Consider the following 21,922-nt stretch of genomic DNA (forward strand, 5'->3'; position numbering starts at 1 on the left):
AAGCCGAAAGGAAGGAGGTTGAGAGAGAGACAGAGAAAGAGAACAGAAGGCATAAGGGAGAAAAAATGGGGGGCTAAAAAAAAGGAGGAGAGGAAGGAAGAGATGTCAATGGGGACGGGGGTAATAGAAGAGCAGGAGGAGGAGGAGGAAATGTCACATTTAAAGGGGAGGGGTGATTGTAAGATTAGGGGAGGGTAAGGGTGTGGCTACTGTAGGGATGGAGCCATAGATAACGACCCTGCCCCTAAGGTTGCTCTCCATGAGTACTAGTGCCATTTATCCAACAAAGAAAGCACTGATGCTACTGCTGAAGCAGCACTCAAAAAAGCTGAAAGAAACGACTGAGCTGTGCTAAGTATTATTCCTGTGTTTAACAGCCAAAAGCAAACCAAAAACTGACCTGAAGGAACCACATGTAGGCAACTGCAACTTTCAGCCTATCAATTTGGGGAAAAAATGCACAAACTTTGAGTTCAGGTTTAAGCACAGGGGCTGGTTGATCTATGGAGCAAAAAGAAGAATCATGACTTTTTTTTTTTTAATTTAAATGTCCATGACACAAGAACATAAGAATACCCGTACTGGGTCAGACCAAAGGTCCATCAAGCCCAGTACCTGTTCTCACGGTGGCCAATCGAAGTCACTAGTACCTGGCCAAAACCCAAAGAGTAGCAACATTCCACGTTACTGATCCAGGACAAGCAGTGGCTTCCCCCATGTCTTTCTCAATAACAGGTTTTCAGGATTTCCCCAATGAATAAGCATTGAAAGCAGTGCATGCACATAGATCTCATGCATATTCATTGGGGAAATTTTGAAAATCCGACTGGATTGCAGCCCTCAAAGAGGGACTTTGAGACTCCTGCTATAGCAGGAACATCGATGCGTTGGACTGAGCAGTATATTCTGCGAAAGTGACATCAGTAAAGATACGTGCAATTGTGTCTCTTGCTCTTTTTCCTTGTGCACAGTGGCGAGATAATTTCCCATTTTGAAAATTACATTTTTGACTAATGTTGAGTTTTTTGCCTATGATCCAGAATTTGAATGGCTGGGTGATACAGACTATCTGGATGGTGAGGGCTAGCTGAGGTAGGGGGTAGGGGCAAAGGGCTGTGGAGATGGCTGGTTTAAGGAAGGAGGGAAACATGAGAAACTGGTGGGAAAGCATGGGCTAAAAAAATGAGAGAAACTGGTGACAATAGGGTAGAGGGAAAGGGAGTGAGCTGAATGTCAACAGAATGTGAGGGTGGCGAGAGACACAAGCTGATTTGATTACAGGGACGAGGAAGGCAACTGCTCTCTGTGTACTTCTGCCACTTGCATTCAGGGGTGCATTAAGTTCATGATTTACTAAGATTCCTTTTCCTAAGAAAGCAGAGTTAGTAAATTAGGCCCTAAAGGAAATGCAGTAGATCTCAGAAGAGATCTCCCTTCTTCTGATCCTCACTTCACTGGCGATGGTAGAGGAGGGAGAGCAATGGTGAAAATTTGGGGGCTGGCTCCTAAATTCAAAGAAAATCTGTCAAGGGCTGTCTTAATTTTTGATATTAACCTTACATTTTATATAGACCTTGCTGTTATCATATTCTTTTATCATTTATAGCACTGAAGGTTATTTTCACATCCCCTTTTACCCATCTTTCTTAGAACAAGAGCTTGTGCTTTGGAGTAAGACTGCAGCAGCACCTTCAGGAGTGATATCCAAAGCCGCTCTTTAACCATGAGACCGCATCATGAGAAAAAGCACTTGTGTGTTCTTTGGGATGTGAATTTCTTCATGCTTCAGCAGGCAGAATGCAGTTTTTAAAAGGTTGAGGAAAAGACAATCAAAGAAAGGAGCTCAGGTACTCTTGCTTCACAGTAAACAACACTAACACATGTCTTCTGCTCTCGACTCCTCCTTATGTGTCCTCTAACTCTTCTCCTTCCCTCACCTCACCACATCAAACAAACCATTATACAAAACAGATTTAAAATAGGAGAGAGGAGGAGTGGAGGATAAGGGAAATAGTTAGAACCAAACAGCCCTCTGTCACTCTTTCATAGGCCATCTCAGAAAAGAATGTTTTTAAGTCCCTACTTGAATCTTAGAAGAGAATTTGAGGGTCTGGACTAGATAAAGCAGTATCTGGAGTTGTTTCAAACCTAATAGTGTGTGAAGAAGGAACAGAGAGAGAGGTTTGCTGATTGGAACCAATTGGCAAACTGGAAAACGGTATAAAAACATTTGATAAATGCATATATGAAATGTTTTATGGACTAGAAGCAGCTTTAACAGAATCCTAAACAAAATAGGAAGCCAGTATTTTTCGTGCAAAAAAAGGACAGATGTGGTCAAACTTCTTTCTGTTGTGAAGCAGTTTAACAGCAGCATGCTGAATTATCTGAAGCCACCTGATAGAAGACAGTTTCATACCATTGTAAAGAAAGTCACAGTAATTGAGACGAGAGACAACAGATGCATTCAACAGAGCAGTGGTCTCAAACTCAAACCCTTTGCAGGGCCACATTTTGGATTTGCAGGTACTTGGAGGGCCTCAGAAAAAATAGTTAATGTCTTATTAAAGAAATGACAATTTTGCATGAGGTAAAAGTCTTTATAGTTTATAAATATTTCCTTTTGGTTAAGTCTTAATAATAATATTGTAATTTATAGCTAAAGAGACATGTGATCAAGAAACTGTTTTATTTTACTTTTGTGATTATGATAAACATACCGAGGGCCTCAAAATAGTACCTGGCGGGCTGCGAGTTTGAGACCACTGCAATAGAGTATGTAAGTTCTTCGATTCTATATCGGTACTTGCAAATACATGGTCATGGCCTGGTCCTGATTGAACTAAGAGGAACAGGAGCAGGTTAAAAAAAAGTCCATGGTACTTGATTCACTAAGCTATTTTCCCACAGAAACAAAATGAAGAGAGACCTTAGTATCTGTGACCATGGTAACAGAATCTGGTTGAGATTAAAAATGCTTTGCAATCAAGGAGGAATGCCACTTAAACTTAACACTTTATAACACAGAATGCAATAAGAATACCTCTATTAACTAATTCCAAGAAAGCAAGCAGATGACTATTTTAACCTTCTACTTTTTGTTTTCACAGGATCTGGGGACCCAAAGCAATATTAGCCTCAACTGATAATGAATTATTGAAGAGAAACTGAAGCCGGTACGCTCAAAGGCAAATTGATCTCACATAGTAGCTTTGTTGCTATCCGAATGCTATCACAGATAATGATCACTTGAGTCTTCCTCTGCTACTTCTTTCAAGCCATCTCATAACATGTAATTTAGTGTTGCTAACATAACAAGATCTGCAGCTGTGGAACTGGAAAAGCTGATGAGGGCTGTGAATATCTGTATTTAAAAATTCTCTATAGAGTATCTACAATAAATACCTTTCGTCCAGATCAGCATCCCATCCCCCCCCCCATAAACAGAAAGTAATCTTCTAAACTCCAGTGAGAGATTGTGATTTTTTTTCATTCTATTTGGTATTAGCTATAAAATTTCATACTATTGATAACCTCCAGCATTAGTGGGCTGGGAAATCCTGAACTTATTAGATTTTAGAAATTACCATATATTCTCGAATATAAACCGAGGTAACCTTCTTCCCCCCAAAAAGGAGGAAAAATGGTTGACTAGAATTTAAACTGAAGGGTTTATATTCAAGTGCCCTGCATCCAGCACCCTTCCCTCACGTCCTCCTCTGCCAGGTTCTGCACCTAGCCCCCACCCCCCTCCCTGCCCTACAGTGGGCCAGGACAGGAGGGATCCCTCCCATCTCCTGTCGCAACCAACTCTAACCTCTCTCCCGCCAATTAGTAAAAAGCATACCTTTAAAATCCCTGGTGGTCCAGCAGTGGGCCGGGACAGGAGGGATCCCGCCCACTTCCTGCCCTGGCCGACTAACAACTCTCACCTTTCTCCCACCTCCCCCATTAATAAAAAGCATAACTTTAAAAACTGGGACAGGAGCGATCTTCCTACACTCCTGCCCCGTGCAAAGCCTCTATCTGAATGGCTGCTACAAGTTCTCATGAGACTGAAGGAACTTGTAAGGTTGCCATGAAAATTTGAGGCAATTATTCAGATAGCAGCTCTGCATGGGGCAGGAGCGTAGGAAGATCACTCCTGCCCTGGCTCACTGCTGTATCACTAGGGATTTTAAAGGTACACATTTTACTAATCGAGGAGACAGGAGGGAGGTGAGAGTTGTTTTGAGTCAGCCAGGACAAGAGATGGGAGAGATCCCTATTGTTCCGGCCCACCACAGGACCATCAGGTCTTACAGCAGGCCCGGAGGAGGCCTGCAACAGGTCCAAGGAGAGGTGCGGGTAGGCGCTGACTTGAATATAAACCAAGTCCCCATTTTTGGCCCCAAAATCTTGGTTTATATTCAAGCACATACGGTAAGCAGGATCAGCTCTGGCCTATATCTGAAGTAAAAATACCATGGAAAACTGATGCTGTGGGCTGCAGAAAGCAATGATAAACCTCTGCAGCACTCTGTCAAAAAGACCACAGCAACTATCATGGGGTCATAATCACCACCACTCAAAAATCCATAGAAAGAGGATGAGAAAACCCAAATAAAGTCTCTGCAAGGCCGTGTCAAGGAGAAAGAAATTCAGAATGCCTACATAAAACAGATCTAAGTCTGTATGATCAATGGTGCTGGAAGCAGATAAAAGTATAAATACTAAACAACATAGGCTATAATGAGAATATGATATTCACAATTACACCTAGATCTTTTTTTTTAGGTGACTGACATTGCTGCCTGGATGCCCCACTGCCATCTGAATGAACATGGCCAAAACTGAGTTTATCATATTTTCCCCTAAACCCACTTCCATCTTTCCCCCATTCTCCCCATCTCACCTCATACCCTTGTGTCATATTTTAATCCCCTCCCTCTCTCTCTGCCCACATCCAACAAACAGCTAAAACTTGTGGTTTCTTCTCTACAAGACATCACCAAAATTTGTCCATGCTTTCCTGAGTGCACAACTTCATCACTTCCTAATAAGATTACTGCAACTTGCTCTTTACATGTCGCCCAATCTCTCTCCCCATCAATCAGTTCAAAATTCTACTGCACAACTTTTCTTCTACCAGTGTTGATACATTTACATAACCCCTTCCTCAAAGTCATTTCATTGGCTCCCTATTCATTTCCACATACAGTTCAAACTGCTCTTATTGATTTACAGCTCTTTAGTATCCCTTCCCAGGAATTCTATTTAACACGTAATTAGATTGTAAGCTCTATCGGGCAAGGAGTGTCTCTTGCGTGTTTAATGTACAGCACTGCGTACGTCTGGTAGCACTATAGAAGAAATAAATAATTGTTTTTGTTGTATCCTTCTCTTCTCCTGCCAATTGCAGATTCCTTTCTTTCCCATCTTGCTGGACTGTACAACTGAAATAATCTTCCTGAGTCAGTGTGTCAAGCTCTAACTCTGGTCCTATTTTTCAAAAATCAAGCTAAAAGACCACTTTTCTGAGGCTGCTTTTAACTCTTAACCCCTTTATTCAGCTGTTTAGTACCCATATTGTTTTAATCATTCCCATAATAAATTTAACTCCTTAATCTCTTATTTGTCCCAGTTGTCTCTCTTCAACCAATTGTAAAATTCTGTCAAGCAAGGACAGTCTTTTACATGTTTATGTACAGCACTAAAATACGGTAGGTTTCATTTCTACCAATTTACACATCTATAAATTTGAAATGAATACTAATCTCAACAAAACAAACTGGCTAAATATGTCAACAAACTTCCATTTCCAAAAAACTGCCTTGAAGAAAAAATAATGCAAAATAAAGAGACTTAAAATTTAAACTGTGTCTAATCCATGATGTGCCTCCATATTTGCCATGATAAACTCACTGACCAACTTCCAGTATTTTATTTATTTTAAAAATTTCTATCCCACATACACAGATGAATAAAACAACAAATACATAAAATTTACAATTCTACAAATTCAATAGAAAAACTAGACATTAAAATACATCAGACTCCCATTTCAAATTAAATCCTGATAGGAATAAGGATATTGAAGACATCTCATTTATAGTTTCCAAGTTTATTAATATCTTGATACACAGTCTGATCAAAAAATAATATCTAGGCGGTTTACAATTAAATGCTCTTACAAATAGATGGGTCTATAAAGATGTTTTAAAGGATTTAAGGTCTGCACATAATCTTAATGCAGTAATATAGGTAAATAGATACAGTAAAACCTTGGATTGCAAGTAACTTGGTTTGCAAGTGTTTCTATGTTTTATATAATGGTGTATACCAACTTGAACTTAAAAGGCTTCATATTATTCAGACTACTGTAATCAGACTTTTATACAATGCAAAACATTTCAGTCATTGTGACTTTGTTTAAAGAATACCACTAGCTACCTATAGGTAACGGGTCTACAAGACCAGTCCTTGAGGGCTGCAATCTTTCAGGTTTTCCACAATGAATATACATGAGGTCTATTTGCATACAATGTAAGCAGTGAATACAAATAGCTCTCATGCATATTCACTGTGGAAATCCTGAAAACCTAAGGATTGTGACCCTTGAGGACCAAGCTTGAGACCCCTGCTATATATTATCAAGATAAGCTTGAGACACTGATCCTCACTTTTTAAAGTGAGGCATGCCAACCAGCTGGCTTCCTTCGTTAATACTCTGTAAAACCAGGGCTGTGGTGTCGGAGTCGAGGAGTTGGAGTTGGAGGAAATTTCGGGTACCTGAAGTCGGAGTCAGAAGTACAAAAAAACTGAGGAGTAGGAACATTTATCTACCAACTCCATTTTTGAACTTGGCATACCAATCACGAGCGATTCTTTCAGCTATAGCACCCACTATATACACAGCACAAATGTTGCGAGCAGCTTCTGCGGCCTTAGACCCTTGATTAAAAGCAAAAAGAAGGTGGTGTCGAAAATGCTCATTTCTCTCAACTTGACATTTCATTTTAACGATCTGAAAATTAACCAGTGCTGTGGAGTCGGAGTCGGAGTTGGAGTCGAGGAGTCAGAGTCGGAGGAAATTTTGGGTACCTGGAGTTGGAGTCTGAGTCTGAAGTACAAAAAACTGAGGAGTCGGAGTCAGAACATTTATCTACCGACTCCACAGCCCTGTGTAAAACACATGCCCTTCCATATCTGTTGTGGTGACAAAATGACAAAACTTGGCTTTACCACTTCTTTCTTTCCCTGGTGTATCTCAAATTAACTCACGATTTAGCATTCTACATTCTGACCCGGTTATTATGGAATGTAACTCCAATGTACCTCCAAGTTGAAGTTTTGCTTAAGTTTAACTCAGGCCTACGTGATTTAGGAGTGATCATTAGCGATGATATGAAGGCTGCTAATCATGTGGAGAAGGCTTTTTCCAAGGCAAGACAAATGATGGGCTGCATCCGTAGGGGTTTTGTCAGCAGAAAACCTGAAGTCATAATGCCATTGTACAGATCCATGGTGAGACCTCATCTCGAGTATTGTGTTCAATTCTGGAGACCACACTACCGGAAAGATGTGTTGAGAATTGAGTCGGTTCAGCGAATGGCTACCAGGATGGTCTTGGGGCTCAGGGATCTCACGTATGAAGAAAGGCTAAAAAAACGGCGGATGTACTCGCTGGAGGAGCGAAGAGAGAGGGGGGACATGATTGAGACCTTTAAGTATATCACGGGGCGTATAGAGATGAAAGATGATATCTTCAGTCTTACAGGGCCCTCGATAACCAGAGGACACTCGCTGAAAATCAGGGGAGGGAAATTTCAAGGTGATGCTAGGAAGTACTTCTTCACCGAAAGGGTGGTCGATCATTGGAACGAGCTGCCTCAGCAGGTGATTGAGGCCAACAGCGTGTCAGATTTTAAGAGAAAATGGGATATTCATGTGGGATCTATAGGGGAGTAAAAGTCAGGGAGTGGGTCATTGGTATGGGCAGACTCGATGGGCTATGGCCCTTTTCTGCCGTCAATTTCTATGTTTCTATGATGTCCTGTATGAAACAGGCAGGACCAGGAAGTATCCATGTTGGAACTTTTTAGTTATGTTATGTGCAGTGAGTAATGTGGGGAAAAGGTGTGGCTCATTGGTAGAGCTGCTGCCTCTGCACCCAGAGGTTGTGAGATCAAATCCCAGTGCTGCTCCTTGTGATCATGGACAAGTCACTTAATCCTCGAGTGCCCACCGCTTTGAATGTCAAAGCAACAAAAAGGTGTAATACAAGTCCCCATTCCCCTTACCTTTCCCCAATCATATAGCCCACTGAATTCTCATTAATTAGAATTCTATGCGGGTTACAGGCAACATATTGTTGCTACCTTGGCCTTTTTCATCCGCATGTGCATGTTTCTGTACTTTTCTGGTTTTATATTTTGTATGTATACCACTGCAATGTCTTGATGAATGGAGGTATATAATAAAGACTTAAATCAATGTATCTTTCTAATGTTCACCTCCACGTTATTTCCCTTTGAAACACAAGGAAAAGGAGGAAATCAGAAACTAAATGAGGAATTATATGTAACATCTTTATTTTTAAAATCTAATTTTATTTTCTCATGTTTCTAGCCTTGGGTGAATCTCTTCATAAAGCTGGTTAATAAATCCCAATAAACAAAATTAACTTTATGGCACTGTGTGTCAGTGGTGTAGCCATAGGTGGACCTGGTTAAGAAGAGCCACCCATTTTGGGCTCAGTACCGCTCAGCAGTAGCACACAATATAACTGGCGGGAATCCTCAAGCCCCATTGGATTAAGAATTTCTCTAGTCCTCTGAAGGTTGTGGCAGTGATCCCAAGCTAGAACCTAGCACATGTTCCAATTTCACCTTCAGAAAACTGGAGCAGGTCTTCAGCTGGTGAGGCTTGGGGATCCCTACCGACTCAGGTATTTATACTGTGAGTTGAGGGTGAATGCTAGGGGTAGGGAGGTGCAGAAGGAATATTTCATGTCTATCCATTGTGCCATTAGGCCAAACTAAAATTTGCTGTCTGGCTAAGCTATTTGCTGCGTCTTAAATTTCTCAAATGTCTGCCTCAAATCACATATCCTTAATAGCAACATGAATCCTCAAGAAAGCTTCTGCATAAAGTTTTAAAACAAACCAATCTTTAGTATTAAAAAGGAATAAAAAATAGAAATATATAGTACATGGTTTAACTATTATAAAATACCATGGAGCTAGAGGTATATTATAGCAGGTCCTTTATAACTATACTCAATGAACCTACAAAACATTTGTAGTCAAGTATTTGTGCTGGAATGACTTTGCCCTCTCCCTTCCAGCTCTTCTAATTTCTTCCTCTCTCCCTTTACCTCCTCTCATTTGCCCCTCACCCATCTCACCCCTTCCTCCTACTTATTCTAGCATATGCAAATAAATCTCTTGCACATTCATGATGGAAATTCTGGAAATCCAAATGAGTTGAGGCCTTCAAGGACCATACTTGGGTATCTCTGCAAGTTATAGATTCATTATATCAAAATTTAAAGAGGCCTTAAAACAGCCAACTTGCACACTTAATTTTTTGTACTGATAGATGAGCAGGCAAGACTATTACTTTACAGGAAGTCTCATTTGAAACAGTGGGATTCTGATGCGGATCAACTTCCTGCAACACAAGCTATGCCATTGACCAGGAAATGACACTGGATGTTTGCCACTGTAGGATCTGCCTATGGATCACAACACCATATACACTTAAACCTGTGCACTTCAATATTTGCTCCTGCTATTCTTTCTTAAATAGGATAGGAATACACTTGCCTCCATTTGTGATTTCTGCGATACCTCGATTGAAATCTTCAAAGTTGATAACACCTAGTCCACTGGGGTCCAGATACTTGGTTAGGTCCTTCACCTACAATAACAAATGGAAAATATACTTCAGTACAAAGGCCTCACTTTAGATTAAAAAACACAAAGGCTGAAATCCCTCCATTACTACAGAAAAAGTTTTTCCTTGGTTATGAAAATATAAGGAAAACCCAAATCAGCAGAATAGTCTAAGAACAATGCACATAATCTCCTAGAGACAGAGAATAGGATGGCATATGGCAGTAGCTTAAGGGTTCAGCACAGTCTGGAAGTAAAACCAAGCACCAATATACAGTAATAAAGCAACTTTACAATCAACAAATGACCAAATTATGAAGTTTTGCATGCTGAATCTACAGCTATCTTCAGAAACTGCTTAAAGCGAGTCGCCTATATCAAATCATAGCTGAAATATGTAGAAATTCAGTAATATTTATTTGAACATATAGATAATCTGAACTATATCTGTAGCTAGATAATTGTCTTTAAAATGTTATTTATGGAGTTAATTTAATATTATTTAACAAAATCTACCAAAGAGTCCATGGGCTCCTTTTACAAAGGTGCATTAGGGCCTTAGCACGCGGATTAGCGCGTGCTAAAATGCCGTGCACGCTAGTTGCTACCGCCTCCTCTTGAGCAGGTGGTAGTTTTTCGGGTAGCGCACGCTAATCCAATGCGTGCGCTATAAACGCTAGTGCACCTTTGTAAAAGAAGCCCCATATCTCGTTTGCTTTGTTTTGGTTCATGGGCTCCCTGTTCACCATATGATCCCTAATATAATGTTTCCTCTTCTCCCGATTGTACACGTGACCAGCAGCCTCAGTTATTTTTACACACCTTTCTATGGACCTTTCTTGTGATGGTCAGTCTGGAACAACCATTGGCATGCTCAGAAATGCCTTGACTTCTACTGTTATCATGGTATAGGTAAGAGGGGGCTCAGACACTACGGAGCTCCAGTAAAGTACTACTACTATTACTACTATTTATAATTTCTTTAGCGCTGAAAAGCTTACGCAGCGCTGTATATTCAACAAGTAATAGTTCCTGCTCAGAAGAGCTTACAATCCAATTACGACAAACAGAACAAATGGGAAAGATAGGGGTTGGGGAGCTTCTTGCAGAGAGAATGATAGGATGGACATGGGTATCTTACAGTGAATAGGAATTAGAAGTTGAAAGCAGCCTCAAAAAAGTGGGGTTTTAGCTTGGATTTGAATACTGCTAGAGACAGAGTTTGATGTAGTGACTCAGGCAGTCTGTTCCAGGCATACAGTGCAGTGAGGGAGAAAGGATAGAGTCTGCAATTGGCAGTGGAGATGGGTACAGATAAGAGGGACTTGCCCAATGAATTGAGCTCATGAGAGGGAGCATAGGGGGAGATAAGCGAGAAGAGATATTGAAGGGCTGCAGAATGAATGCACTTGTAAGTCAGTAAGAGGAATTTGAACTGTATTCGGAAATGGATGGGGAAACAAAGTGACTTGAGGAAAGGGATAATGTGTTAAGGTTTTAGTAAGTTATTTATGTGTATATTTATATGATATGAAGTATTAACACATGTGTGGGGTGAAAACATTTTTTTAAACAAACAGCATAAAATAAAAAGAAGTGATTAATGAATGTGTGGGAATTTTAGTTTATAAATTTGTAGCAAATATAGCCCTTTGTGTTTATAAAATATGCATATTCATAGGTATATCTTGAAAACCTGACTGGCTGGGGAGGTCCCCAGGACAGGGCTGAGAACAACTGCTACAGAGGAAGCAGTGATAGGCTTTAGTGGGAGGAGATCAATGCACTGAGGAAGTGGGCATAGATGGAAAAAAGGTGAAGTCCTAAGAGGTACACCAACTGATAGTAGGATAGCAGAGGAGGAGGATCCATTGCATACACTGATTATGCGATGGGAGAGATAGAAGAAACACAGGAGAGAACAGAGCCCTGGAATTCCAGTGAAGTCAGTGTATCAAGGAGTAGGAGGTGATCAACAGTGTTGAAATCAGCTTATAGATTGAGAAGAATGAGGCCTTTAGATATGGCCAGGAACAGGTCATTGGAGACTTTAGCCAGGGCAGTTTCAGTGGAATGAAGTGGATAAAAGCCTGATTGAAGTGGATCGAGAATAGCTTGAGATGAAAGGAAGTCCACAATGGCAGTGAACAGCATGTTCAAGTAGCTTGGATAAGAAGGGGAGGAGGCAAATGAGGCGATAGTTGGAGGGGCATGTATGGTCTGGTGATGGTTTTGAGGAGAAGTGTAATTATGGCATGTTTTGAAGATATCAGGAATAGTTGCAGTGGAAAGTGATACTTTGAGGATGTGACAAATAGGAGGGATGATAGTAGGAGAGAGAGTGCTGTGTAGATGGGTGGGAATCGGATTAGAGGAGCAGACTACGGATTTGGAGGAGAGAAGATGTGCAGTTTCTTCTTCAGTGATTTCGGAAAAGGTGGCAGGGATTGAGAGAAGGCTGGCAGAAAGGACAGATCGAAGTGGGGTAGGGGAAGGTGACCTAGCTGAGAACTCAAGGTGAATCTTGTGAACCTTGTCATAGAAGAACTCAGCCATAGACTGGGGGAGAAAGTGAAGGGGAGATTGGAGGTGGGAGCATTCTGAGTAGAGTTTATTGTGCCAAAGAGATGGCAAGGGTTGGAGCTCATTTAGTTAGTTAAATGGCGTAATAGTCTTGTTTGGCGAGTGAGAGGGCAGACTTGAAGGATGACAGCAGGAATTTGAAGTGTATGAAGTCAGCATGTGAACAGGATTTAAGCCAAAGATGTTCAACAGATTGAGTACAGGAGTGCAAGTAGGAGATATTGTAGGTCAGCCAGCTCTGGGGTTTGGCATGCCTTACAGAGCATGAAATAGGAGGAGTGAGGGTATCTAGAGCAGAGGAGAGAATAGTGTTAAAGGAGAAGTTAGCTTCATTGACAGACTTGTATTACATGGTAGCTGAAGGAAGGGATGAGACAGTGGTGGAGAGGGTGTCAGGCTTAATAGCCTAAAGGTTCCTACATAGAACATAGAAACATAGAAATTGACGGCAGAAAAGGGCTATAGCCCATCGAGTCTGCCCATACCAATGACCCACTCCCTGACTTTTACTCCCCTATTGATCCCATGTGAATATCCCATTTTCTCTTAAAATCTGACACGCTGTTGGCCTCAATCACCTGCTGAGGCAGCTCGTTCCAATGATCGACCACCCTTTCGGTGAAGAAGTACTTTCTAGCATCACCCTGAAATTTCCCTCCCCTGATTTTCAGCGAGTGTCCTCTGGTTATCGAGGGCCCTGTAAGACTGAAGATATCATCTTTCATCTCTATACGCCCCGTGATATACTTAAAGGTCTCAATCATGTCCCCCCTCTCTCTTCGCTCCTCCAGCGAGTACATCCGCAGTTTTTTTAGTCTTTCTTCATACGTGAGATCCCTGAGCCCCAAGACCATCCTGGTAGCCATTCGCTGAACCGATTCAATTCTCAACACATCTTTCCGGTAGTGTGGTCTCCAGAATTGAACACAATACTCGAGATGAGGTCTCACCATGGATCTGTACAGTGGCATTATGACTTCAGGTTTTCTGCTGACAAAACCCCTACGGATGCAGCCCATCATTTGTCTTGCTTTGGACGAAGCCTTCTCCACCTGATTTGCAGCCTTCATATCATCGCTAATGATCACTCCTAAATCACGTTCTATCGTGGTACTGGACAAGGTTTCACCATTTAGTGTGTAAGTTCTGTGTGGGTTTTTTTTGCCTAGGTGCATTACTTTACATTTTTTAGCATTGAAGCTTAGCTGCCAAGTTGATGACCACTGTTCCAACATGTGTTGATAGTGGTTGGTCGGGTCTGGGAGGAGAGGGTGATGAATTGTGAAAGTTATCAGGTGATGGTCAGAGAGGGGAAGAGTTGAGGTTCAGAAACTGATGGTAGAGCAGTTGGAGGAAAAGACAAGATCAAGACAGTGGCCAATCTGGAGTGTAGGGGTGGTGGAGCACAGCTGGAGACTGAATGAATGTGAGAGCAAACACCTAGAAGTGAAGGAGTATATACTTGAATATAAGCAGAGATTCTTGGGCCAGTAAAATGGCCCAAAAATAGGGATCTCGATTTATATTAAAGTCTCTGGTTCTTTTTGCTTCCTCTCTCCCCCTAAAGGTTATATCCCTACCATCCAATATCCAGCATTGTTGTCCCTGCCCTGCTTTGACCCCCCCCCCCCAACTGCAACTTCTCTTATCAGTACTGTTCTTCTGCTCCTGAAGCTGACACCAATGTTGTGTGTTGGGCCAGTGCAGGATCTTAAGCACCTGCACATGCTCAAGGCCTCTGTTAGTTCCCTTTCCGAGATTCTCAGAGAATGCAGGTGCCAGTAGGCTTTGAGCATGCACAGATGCTCAAATTCTCACATTGGCCGAGCGCACATCATTGGTTTCAGCTTCAGGCAGGAAAAGAACAGCACCGGTAAGAGCAATGTCAGCCAGCCCTGGGAAGGGGGAGAGGAGACAGAAATGCCAGCTGGGCAGGGGCATGGAGCTGAGGAGACAGAAGTTATGGCTGGGCATGGGTGTGGAGCTGAGGATTTTAGACTTGCCTGCTGGGCAGGGGCGTGGAGCTGGAAAACAGATGTGCCATTTGGGCAGAGGCGGGGAGCTGGAAAACAGATGTGACGGTTGCGCGAGGGGAGGGGAGAACAGAAGTGCCGGTTGTAAGTGGAGAGCTGGAGGACAGAAGTATTGGTCACCAGGAGGAAAAGAGTGACAGAAATGTCCCTGGACAAGTCGGGAACTGGATTATAGTAGAACTAGGCTTCCATTTCAGTTCTTTACAAACAATTTTTGAAGAATGGAGAAATTTAAGGGATTATTGGAAGGTAAAAAGGAAAAACTCTTCTATCCCTCCTCCCTAAATAGTTTTGATGGCTGCAAGGTAAGAGCAGAAAAACAGCTTACTGAAGCATGGAGGTGCTGAGATAGTCACTGAGGTGAGCTATGATTACTGATGTGAGGAGGAAGGAAGAGGCTGCTACTTTGTTTTCTTGCAGTTTAGAAGAATGACAGCAGGGTTGTTAGGAAGCATTTCCATTTTATTGCTGGGTGCTGTATTTATTTTCTCCCTGTGTTCTGTGTGATGGTACAAAGGGTGAGGGTTGATTAAGGCTGGGAATAGGTGGAGGGTGGAACCACAGTGGTGTAAGAGGATGGCAGATTAATATGGGTTCCAGTAAGTTTACAATAATGAATATTAAAATGGCCTAAACTTGGGGTAGTAAGTGCAACTTGATAGTTACAGAAGCAAAGAGATTGAGGAGACATTGTAAAGTTAAATAATGTATTAAAACTTATAGCAAGAATGCCTAGTCTTTCTAAACTGGCTCACCATGCTAACCCAAATTTCTAACCTTAGTTTATATTCAAGTCAACCTTCCCCCCCCCCTTTATTTTTTTTTGGGAGGAAGGTTACCTCAGTTTATATTCAGATTGGTTTATATTTGAATATACAGTATGTGGTAAATAGATGAGTGCATTTGTCTCAGTGTTGGATGGTGTTTTCCTGGGTCTCACCTGCTGTTTCCAAGCTGTGTCTTCTCGTCTTCAATATGTTCTCTACTACATCTCTTCTCTCATGTTCCTCTTCACTACACAACATAGCTTGCAGAACAGATTCACTATAACCATACCAAGCTGACCTTCTCACTGTGTGTATGACTTATCTTCCTTACCTTGGGGTGTTCAATAATTTATCTAACTCAGTAAGAAAGAAAAGAGTTTTCAAAAAATGTTTGTTTTATTTTTCAATATTATAGTCCCCTGATTGCTCCATACATTTCATCCAATTTTCTGGCAATGACTAACCCCTTTGAAAAGAATTCTTCTGTTTGACCTTCATACCACGACGTCACAGCTTCCTTGGTGTCTTCATCACTTAAAAAACTACTGTCCATGGAGAGATTTCTTCAAAACTCGGAACAGAAAATAATCTGAGGACGCTTGATGTGAGTTTTCGTTATCTTTTTCCTTGATTGACTTCTGCAATGTGATCACTGTGTTGGTGTTAACTCTCCCTGGTTATGGCTGTCTTGTGTGGCATGAACTCCAGAAGCAAAAGTCCTTCATCATTCCAGAAGACAGTTGCCATGACTTTGCCTGCGGATTTTTCTGTCTTTAACTTGTTGGGGGTTGGGGATGACTTGTGCTTCCACTGCATTGACTCAGGATCTCTGTGATAGATCCAAGTCTCATCTCCAGTCACCAAACAATGAAAACAATTCACTTGGTCTTCACAGTGCATCTCCCAAGTTCTACTGACAGAACTGGAGCCTTGTGGCCTTCTGAAATGGCGTCAACATTCTTGGAACCCATCTTGCACTAACCTTAAGAACATAAGAATAGCCTTACTGGATCAGACCAATGGTCCATCAAGCCCAGTAGCACGTTCTCACGGTAGCCAATCCAGGTTCCTAGAACCAGGCCAAAACCCAAGGTATAGCAATATTCCATGCTACCAATACAGGATAAGCAGTGGCTTCCCCCTTGTCTATCTCAATAAGCAGACCATTAACTTTTCCTCCAGGAAATTGTCCAAACCATTCTTAAAAGCAGCTACGCTATCCACTCTTACCACAATCTCTGGCAACGCATTCCAGAGCTTTAACTACAAGCCGGTGAGCTTGACCTTGGTTCCGGGAAAGATGATGGAAGCACTGATTAAGGACACCATCTGCGATCACATAGAAAAGAATGGGCAGCTGAAGGCAAGCCAGCATGGCTTCTGCAAGGGAAGGTTCGTGCCTCACGAACTTGCTGTACTTCTTTGAGGGAATAAACAACCAGATGGATAAAGGGGAATCCATAGACATCATTTACCTTGACTTCCAAAAAGCCTTCGACAAGGTAACTCACAAACGGCTGCTTAAGAAGCTGTGGAACCACGGGAAGCTGTGGAACCATCGATGGATCAAACACTGGCTGGCAGGCAGGAAACAGAGGGTTGGAGTAAAGGGCCATTACTCAGAATGGCAATGGGTCACGAGCAGAGTTTCACAGGGGTCGGTGCTGGGACCGCTCCTGTTCAATATATTTATTAACGACTTGGAGACGGGGACGAACTGTGAGGTTATTAAATTTGCAGATGACACCAAACTCTGCAGCAGGGTTAGAACCATGGAAGACTGTGAAGACCTACAAAGGAACCTAACGAGATTGGAAGAGTGGGCAAGAAAATGGCAAATGAGTTTTAACATTGAGAAATGCAAGGTCATGCATGTAGGGAAAAAGAACCATATGTTCAACTATAAAATGGGGGATCATTGCTAGGGGTGAGCAACCTTGAAAGAGACCTGGGGGTGATGGTGGACACAACATTGAAAGCATCAGCACAGTGTGCGACAGCTGCAAAGAAAACGAACAGAATGTTGGGTATCATTAAAAAGGGTATCACGACCAGGACGAAGGAAGTCATCTTGCCGCTGTATCGGGCAATGGTGCGCCCACATCTGGAGTTCTGTGTCCAGTACTGGTCGCCATACCTCAAAAAGGACATGGCAGTACTTGAGGGAGTCCAGAGAAGAGCGACAAAACTGATAAAAGGTATGGAAAACTTCTCATACGCTGAGAGGTTGGAAATGCTGGGGCTATTCTCCCTGGAAAAGCGGAGACTTAGAGGAGACATGATAGAAACCTTCAAAATCCTGAAGGGCATAGAGAAGGTAGACAGGGACAGATTCTTCAGACTGTGGGGAACCACAAGTACAAGGGGGCACTCGGAGAAATTGAAAAAGGACAGGTTTAGAACAAATGCTAGGAAGTTCTTTTTTACTCAAAGGGTGGTGGACACATGGAACGCGCTCCCGGAGGTTGTGATAGGCCAGAGCACGTTACAGGGATTCAAGGAGGGTCTAGATAGGTTCCTAAAGGATAAGGGGATTGAGGAGTACAGATAGAAGTAGAGGTAGATTATGGGAATAGTCAGAAATCACTTCACAGGTCATGGGCCTGATGGGCCGTTGCGGGAGCGGACCACTGGGCACGATGGACCTCTGGTCTGACCCAGTGGAGGCAACTTCTTATGTTCTTAACTATTCTCTTAGTGAAAAAATATTTCCTATTGGTTTTAAAAGTATTTCCCTGTAACTTCATCAAGTGTCCCCTAGTCTTTGTAATTTTTGACGGAGTGAAAAAATCGATCCACTTGTACCCATTCTACTCCACTCAGGATTTGGTAGACTTCAATCATATCTCCCCTCAGCCATCTCTTTTCCAAGCTGAAGAGCCCTAAACCTTTTTAGTCTTTCCTCATACGAGAGGAGTTCCTTCCCCTTTATCATCTTGGTCGCTCTTCTTTGAACCTTTTCTAGTGCCGCTATATTTTTCTTGAGATAAGGAGACCAGAACTGAATGCAGTATTCCCAATAAGGTCGCACCATGGAGCGACAGAGGGGCATTATAACATTCTTAGTCTTGTTAGCCATTCCTTTTTTTAATAATTCCAATATCCTGTTTGCATTTTTACCGCTGTTGCACTTTGGGTGGAAGGTTTCATCATATTGTCTATGATGACACCCAGATTCTTTTCTTCCCCAAGGTGGACCCTAGCATCTGGTACCTGTGATTCAGGTTATTCTTCCCAATATGCATCACTTTGCATTTGTCCACATTAAATTTCATCTGCCACCTGGATGCTCAGTCTTCCAATTTGCTAAGGTCTGCCTGCAATTTTTCACAATCTACATGCGTTTTAGCAACTTTGAACAGTTTAGTGTCATCTGCAAATTTCATCACCTGACTCGTTCCAATTTCCAGATTGTTTATAAATAAGTTAAATAGCACCAGTCCACTGCAGCACTCCACTGTTAAATCTCCTCCATTGAGGACAATGGCCATTTAAATCTATCCTATGTTTTCTATCTGATAACCAATTCCTGATCCACAACTAAACTTAAGCCACCTATCCCATGACTCTAAATTTCTGAGAAGCCTTTCATGAGGAACTTTATCAAAAGCTTTCTGAAAATCTAGATACACTACACCTTTATTCAAATGTTTATTCACACCTTCAAAGAAGTCAAGCAAATTGGTGGGGAACAGGCTGAGAAATTGGAGCACATAGAGATAAGTAAGGAGGATGTCCTCAAACAGATAGACAGGTTAAAATGCGGCAAATCACCGGGTCCGGACGGGATCCACCCGAGGGTTCTGAAGGAGCTAAGACAAGAAATAGCGGGCACAATCCAGCATGTTTGTAACCTATCCTTGAAAACTGGAGAGGTACCAGAGGACTGGAAATTGGCGAATGTCACACCTATCTTCAAAAAGGGATCGAGGGGTGACCCCGGGAACTACAGGCCGGTGAGCCTGACTTCAATTATAGGGAAGATGGTGGAAGCTATAATAAAGGACGGCATTTGCGAGCACATTGAGAGAAATGGCCTACTGAGAACAAGCCAGCACGGATTCTGTAAGGGAAGGTCATGCTTAACGAACCTTCTGTACTTCTTTGAGGGAATAAGCAGTCGGGTGGACAATGGGGAACCCATCGACATCATTTACCTCGATTTTCAAAAGGCTTTCGACAAGGTGCCACATGAAAGGCTGCTTAGGAAGCTGTGGAACCACGGGGTGGGAGGGGATGTGCACCGATGGATAGAGCACTGGTTGTCGGGTAGACTGCAGAGGGTCGGAGTAAAGGGCCAATATTCTGACTGGCGGGGAGTCACGAGCGGTGTGCCGCAGGGATCGGTGCTGGGGCCGTTACTCTTCAACATATTTATCAATGACCTGGAAAAGGAGGCAAAGTGCGAGGTTATAAAATTTGCAGACGATACCAAACTGTGCGGCAGAGTTAGCTCCAGGGAGGAGTGTGAGGACCTGCAAAGGGACCTAGACAAGCTGGAAGACTGGGCGAACAAATGGCAAATGCGCTTTAACGTGGAAAAATGCAAGGTCATGCATATAGGGAAAAAAAACCCGTTGTTCAACTACAAATTGGGGGGGGCATTGTTGGGAGAAAGCAGTCTTGAAAGAGACTTGGGAGTGCTGGTGGATGCATCACTGAAGCCATCTGCACAGTGCGCAGCGGCCTCAAAAAAAGCAAACAGGATGCTGGGCATCATAAAAAGGGGCATAACAACCAGGACGAGGGAAGTCATCTTGCCACTGTATCGAGCGATGGTGCGTCCGCATCTGGAATATTGCGTTCAATATTGGTCGCCGTACCTCAAGAAGGACATGGCGGTACTCGAGAGAGTCCAAAGGAGAGCAACAAAACTGGTAAGAGGGCTGGAACACTGCCCATATGCCGAGAGGTTGGATAGGCTGGGGCTCTTCTCTCTGGAAAAAAGGAGGCTCAGGGGTGATATGATAGAGACCTTCAAGATCATGAGGGGCATAGAGAGGGTGGATAGGGACAGATTCTTCAGGCTGAAGGGGACAACAGGTACGAGGGGGCATTCGGAGAAACTGAAGGGAGATAGGTTCAAAACGAATGCAAGGAAGTTTTTTTTCACCCAAAGGGTCGTGGACACTTGGAATGCGCTACCGGAGGACGTGATTGGGCAGAGTACGATACAAGGATTCAAACAGAGACTGGACGGATTCCTGAGGGATAAAGGGATCGTGGGATACTGAGAAAGCTAACCAGAAAATAAGTATAGAAACCCGACCAGGTTGTGCATGTGCAAGACCGGAGGGCTAGGACTTTGATGGGAAGATAGGACTCAATAGGAAACCAAGGTGGCATGGGGGCCCCTTCTGGTGATTTGGACAGGTCGTGACCTGTTTGGGCCGCCGCGGGAGCGGACTGCTGGGCAGGATGGACCTATGGTCTGACCCGGCGGAGGCACTGCTTATGTTCTTATGTTCTTAAGATCTCCCTTGGCTGAACCCATGCTGACTCAGTCTCATTAAATCAAGTTTGTCTGTGTTCTACAATTTTATTTTTTATAATTGTTTCTCCCCATTTTGCCCGGCACTGAAGTGAGGCTTACTGGTGTGTAATTTCCTGGATCTCCCCAGAACACTTTTTAAAAATCAGCGTTAACATTGGCCACCCTCCAATCTTAAGGTACTACAGACGATTTTAGTAACAGGTTACAGATCACTAACAGCAGATCAGCAATTTCATGTTAGAGTTCTTTTAGTACCCTGGGGATGTATACCATCCGGTCCATGTAATTTATCACTTTTTAACTTGTCGATTTGGCTTAGTACATCTTCCAGATTCACTGAGATTTCTTTCAGTTCCTCTACATCATCACCCTTGAAAACCATTTCCGGTTCAGGTAGATCTCTTATATCTTCTTCCGTAAAGACCGATGCAAAGAATTCATTCAGTCTCTCTGCTATGACATTATCCACCTTGAGTGCCCCTTTTGCTCCTTAATAATCCAATGGTCCCATGGATTCCCTCACATGTTTTCTGCTTCTGATGTACCTAAAAAAATTGTTGAGTTTTTGCCTCTATTGCAAATTTCTCTTCATATTCTTTCTTAGCTGTCTTTATCAGTGCTTTGCATCTAACTTGCCAGTGCTTATGTCTCTTCTTATTTTCTTCATTTGGATCCTTTTTCCACTCTTTAAAGCAGGGGTGCCCAAAAGGTCGAATGCAAGGATGATAGGCTCCGTGATAGACTTATGTTTCCTTTGCGTTCTCCCTGCTTCCCAAATGCCACAAAACCCAGGCGAGTGCAGTCACTGCACAAGCGCCTTGCCCATAAGCTTCCCCCCCCCTCCCCCCGGTCAATTCTGATGTTGGAGAGAAAGTTCCGGGCCAGCCAATCACTGCCTGGCTGGCCCTGAACTTCTTCTCCGACGTCAGAATTGGCGTCGGGGAGGAGGGAGGGGGGAAGGCTTGTGGGCCCGGTGCTTGTATGGGCCTGGCTTTTGCGGAATCGGGGAAGCAGGCTTAAATCAGCGGCGGTGGCTTGAGGGGAAGAAAGAAAGAAAGAAAGAAGGGAGCAGGGAGAGAGAAAGAAAAAGACAGAAAGAAAGAAGGGGGCAGGGAGAGAGAAAGAAAGACAGAAAGAAAGGGGAGGGGCAGGGGGAGAGGAAGAAAA

General features: G+C 42.9%; 1 protein-coding gene across 5 annotated transcripts in view; it reads right to left on the minus strand.

Annotated features, from left to right (window-relative positions):
• RAB11FIP3 (RAB11 family interacting protein 3) overlaps positions 1-21,922 on the minus strand; it is a 247,074-nt gene that overhangs the window by 165,497 nt on the left and 59,655 nt on the right. For all 5 annotated transcript variants that reach the window (XR_004541136.1, XM_033963921.1, XM_033963922.1 and 2 more), the window contains exon 2: positions 9,810-9,903. Coding sequence is in view for 4 of the 5 variants with exons in the window: in XM_033963921.1 (XP_033819812.1) it covers positions 9,810-9,903 (94 nt within the window). In the remaining variant the exon portion in view is untranslated. The remainder of the gene's footprint in view (positions 1-9,809; positions 9,904-21,922) is intronic.

The sequence above is a fragment of the Geotrypetes seraphini genome, chromosome 11 (genome assembly GCF_902459505.1).
Source record: "Geotrypetes seraphini chromosome 11, aGeoSer1.1, whole genome shotgun sequence".
Classification (NCBI taxonomy): domain Eukaryota; kingdom Metazoa; phylum Chordata; class Amphibia; order Gymnophiona; family Dermophiidae; genus Geotrypetes; species Geotrypetes seraphini.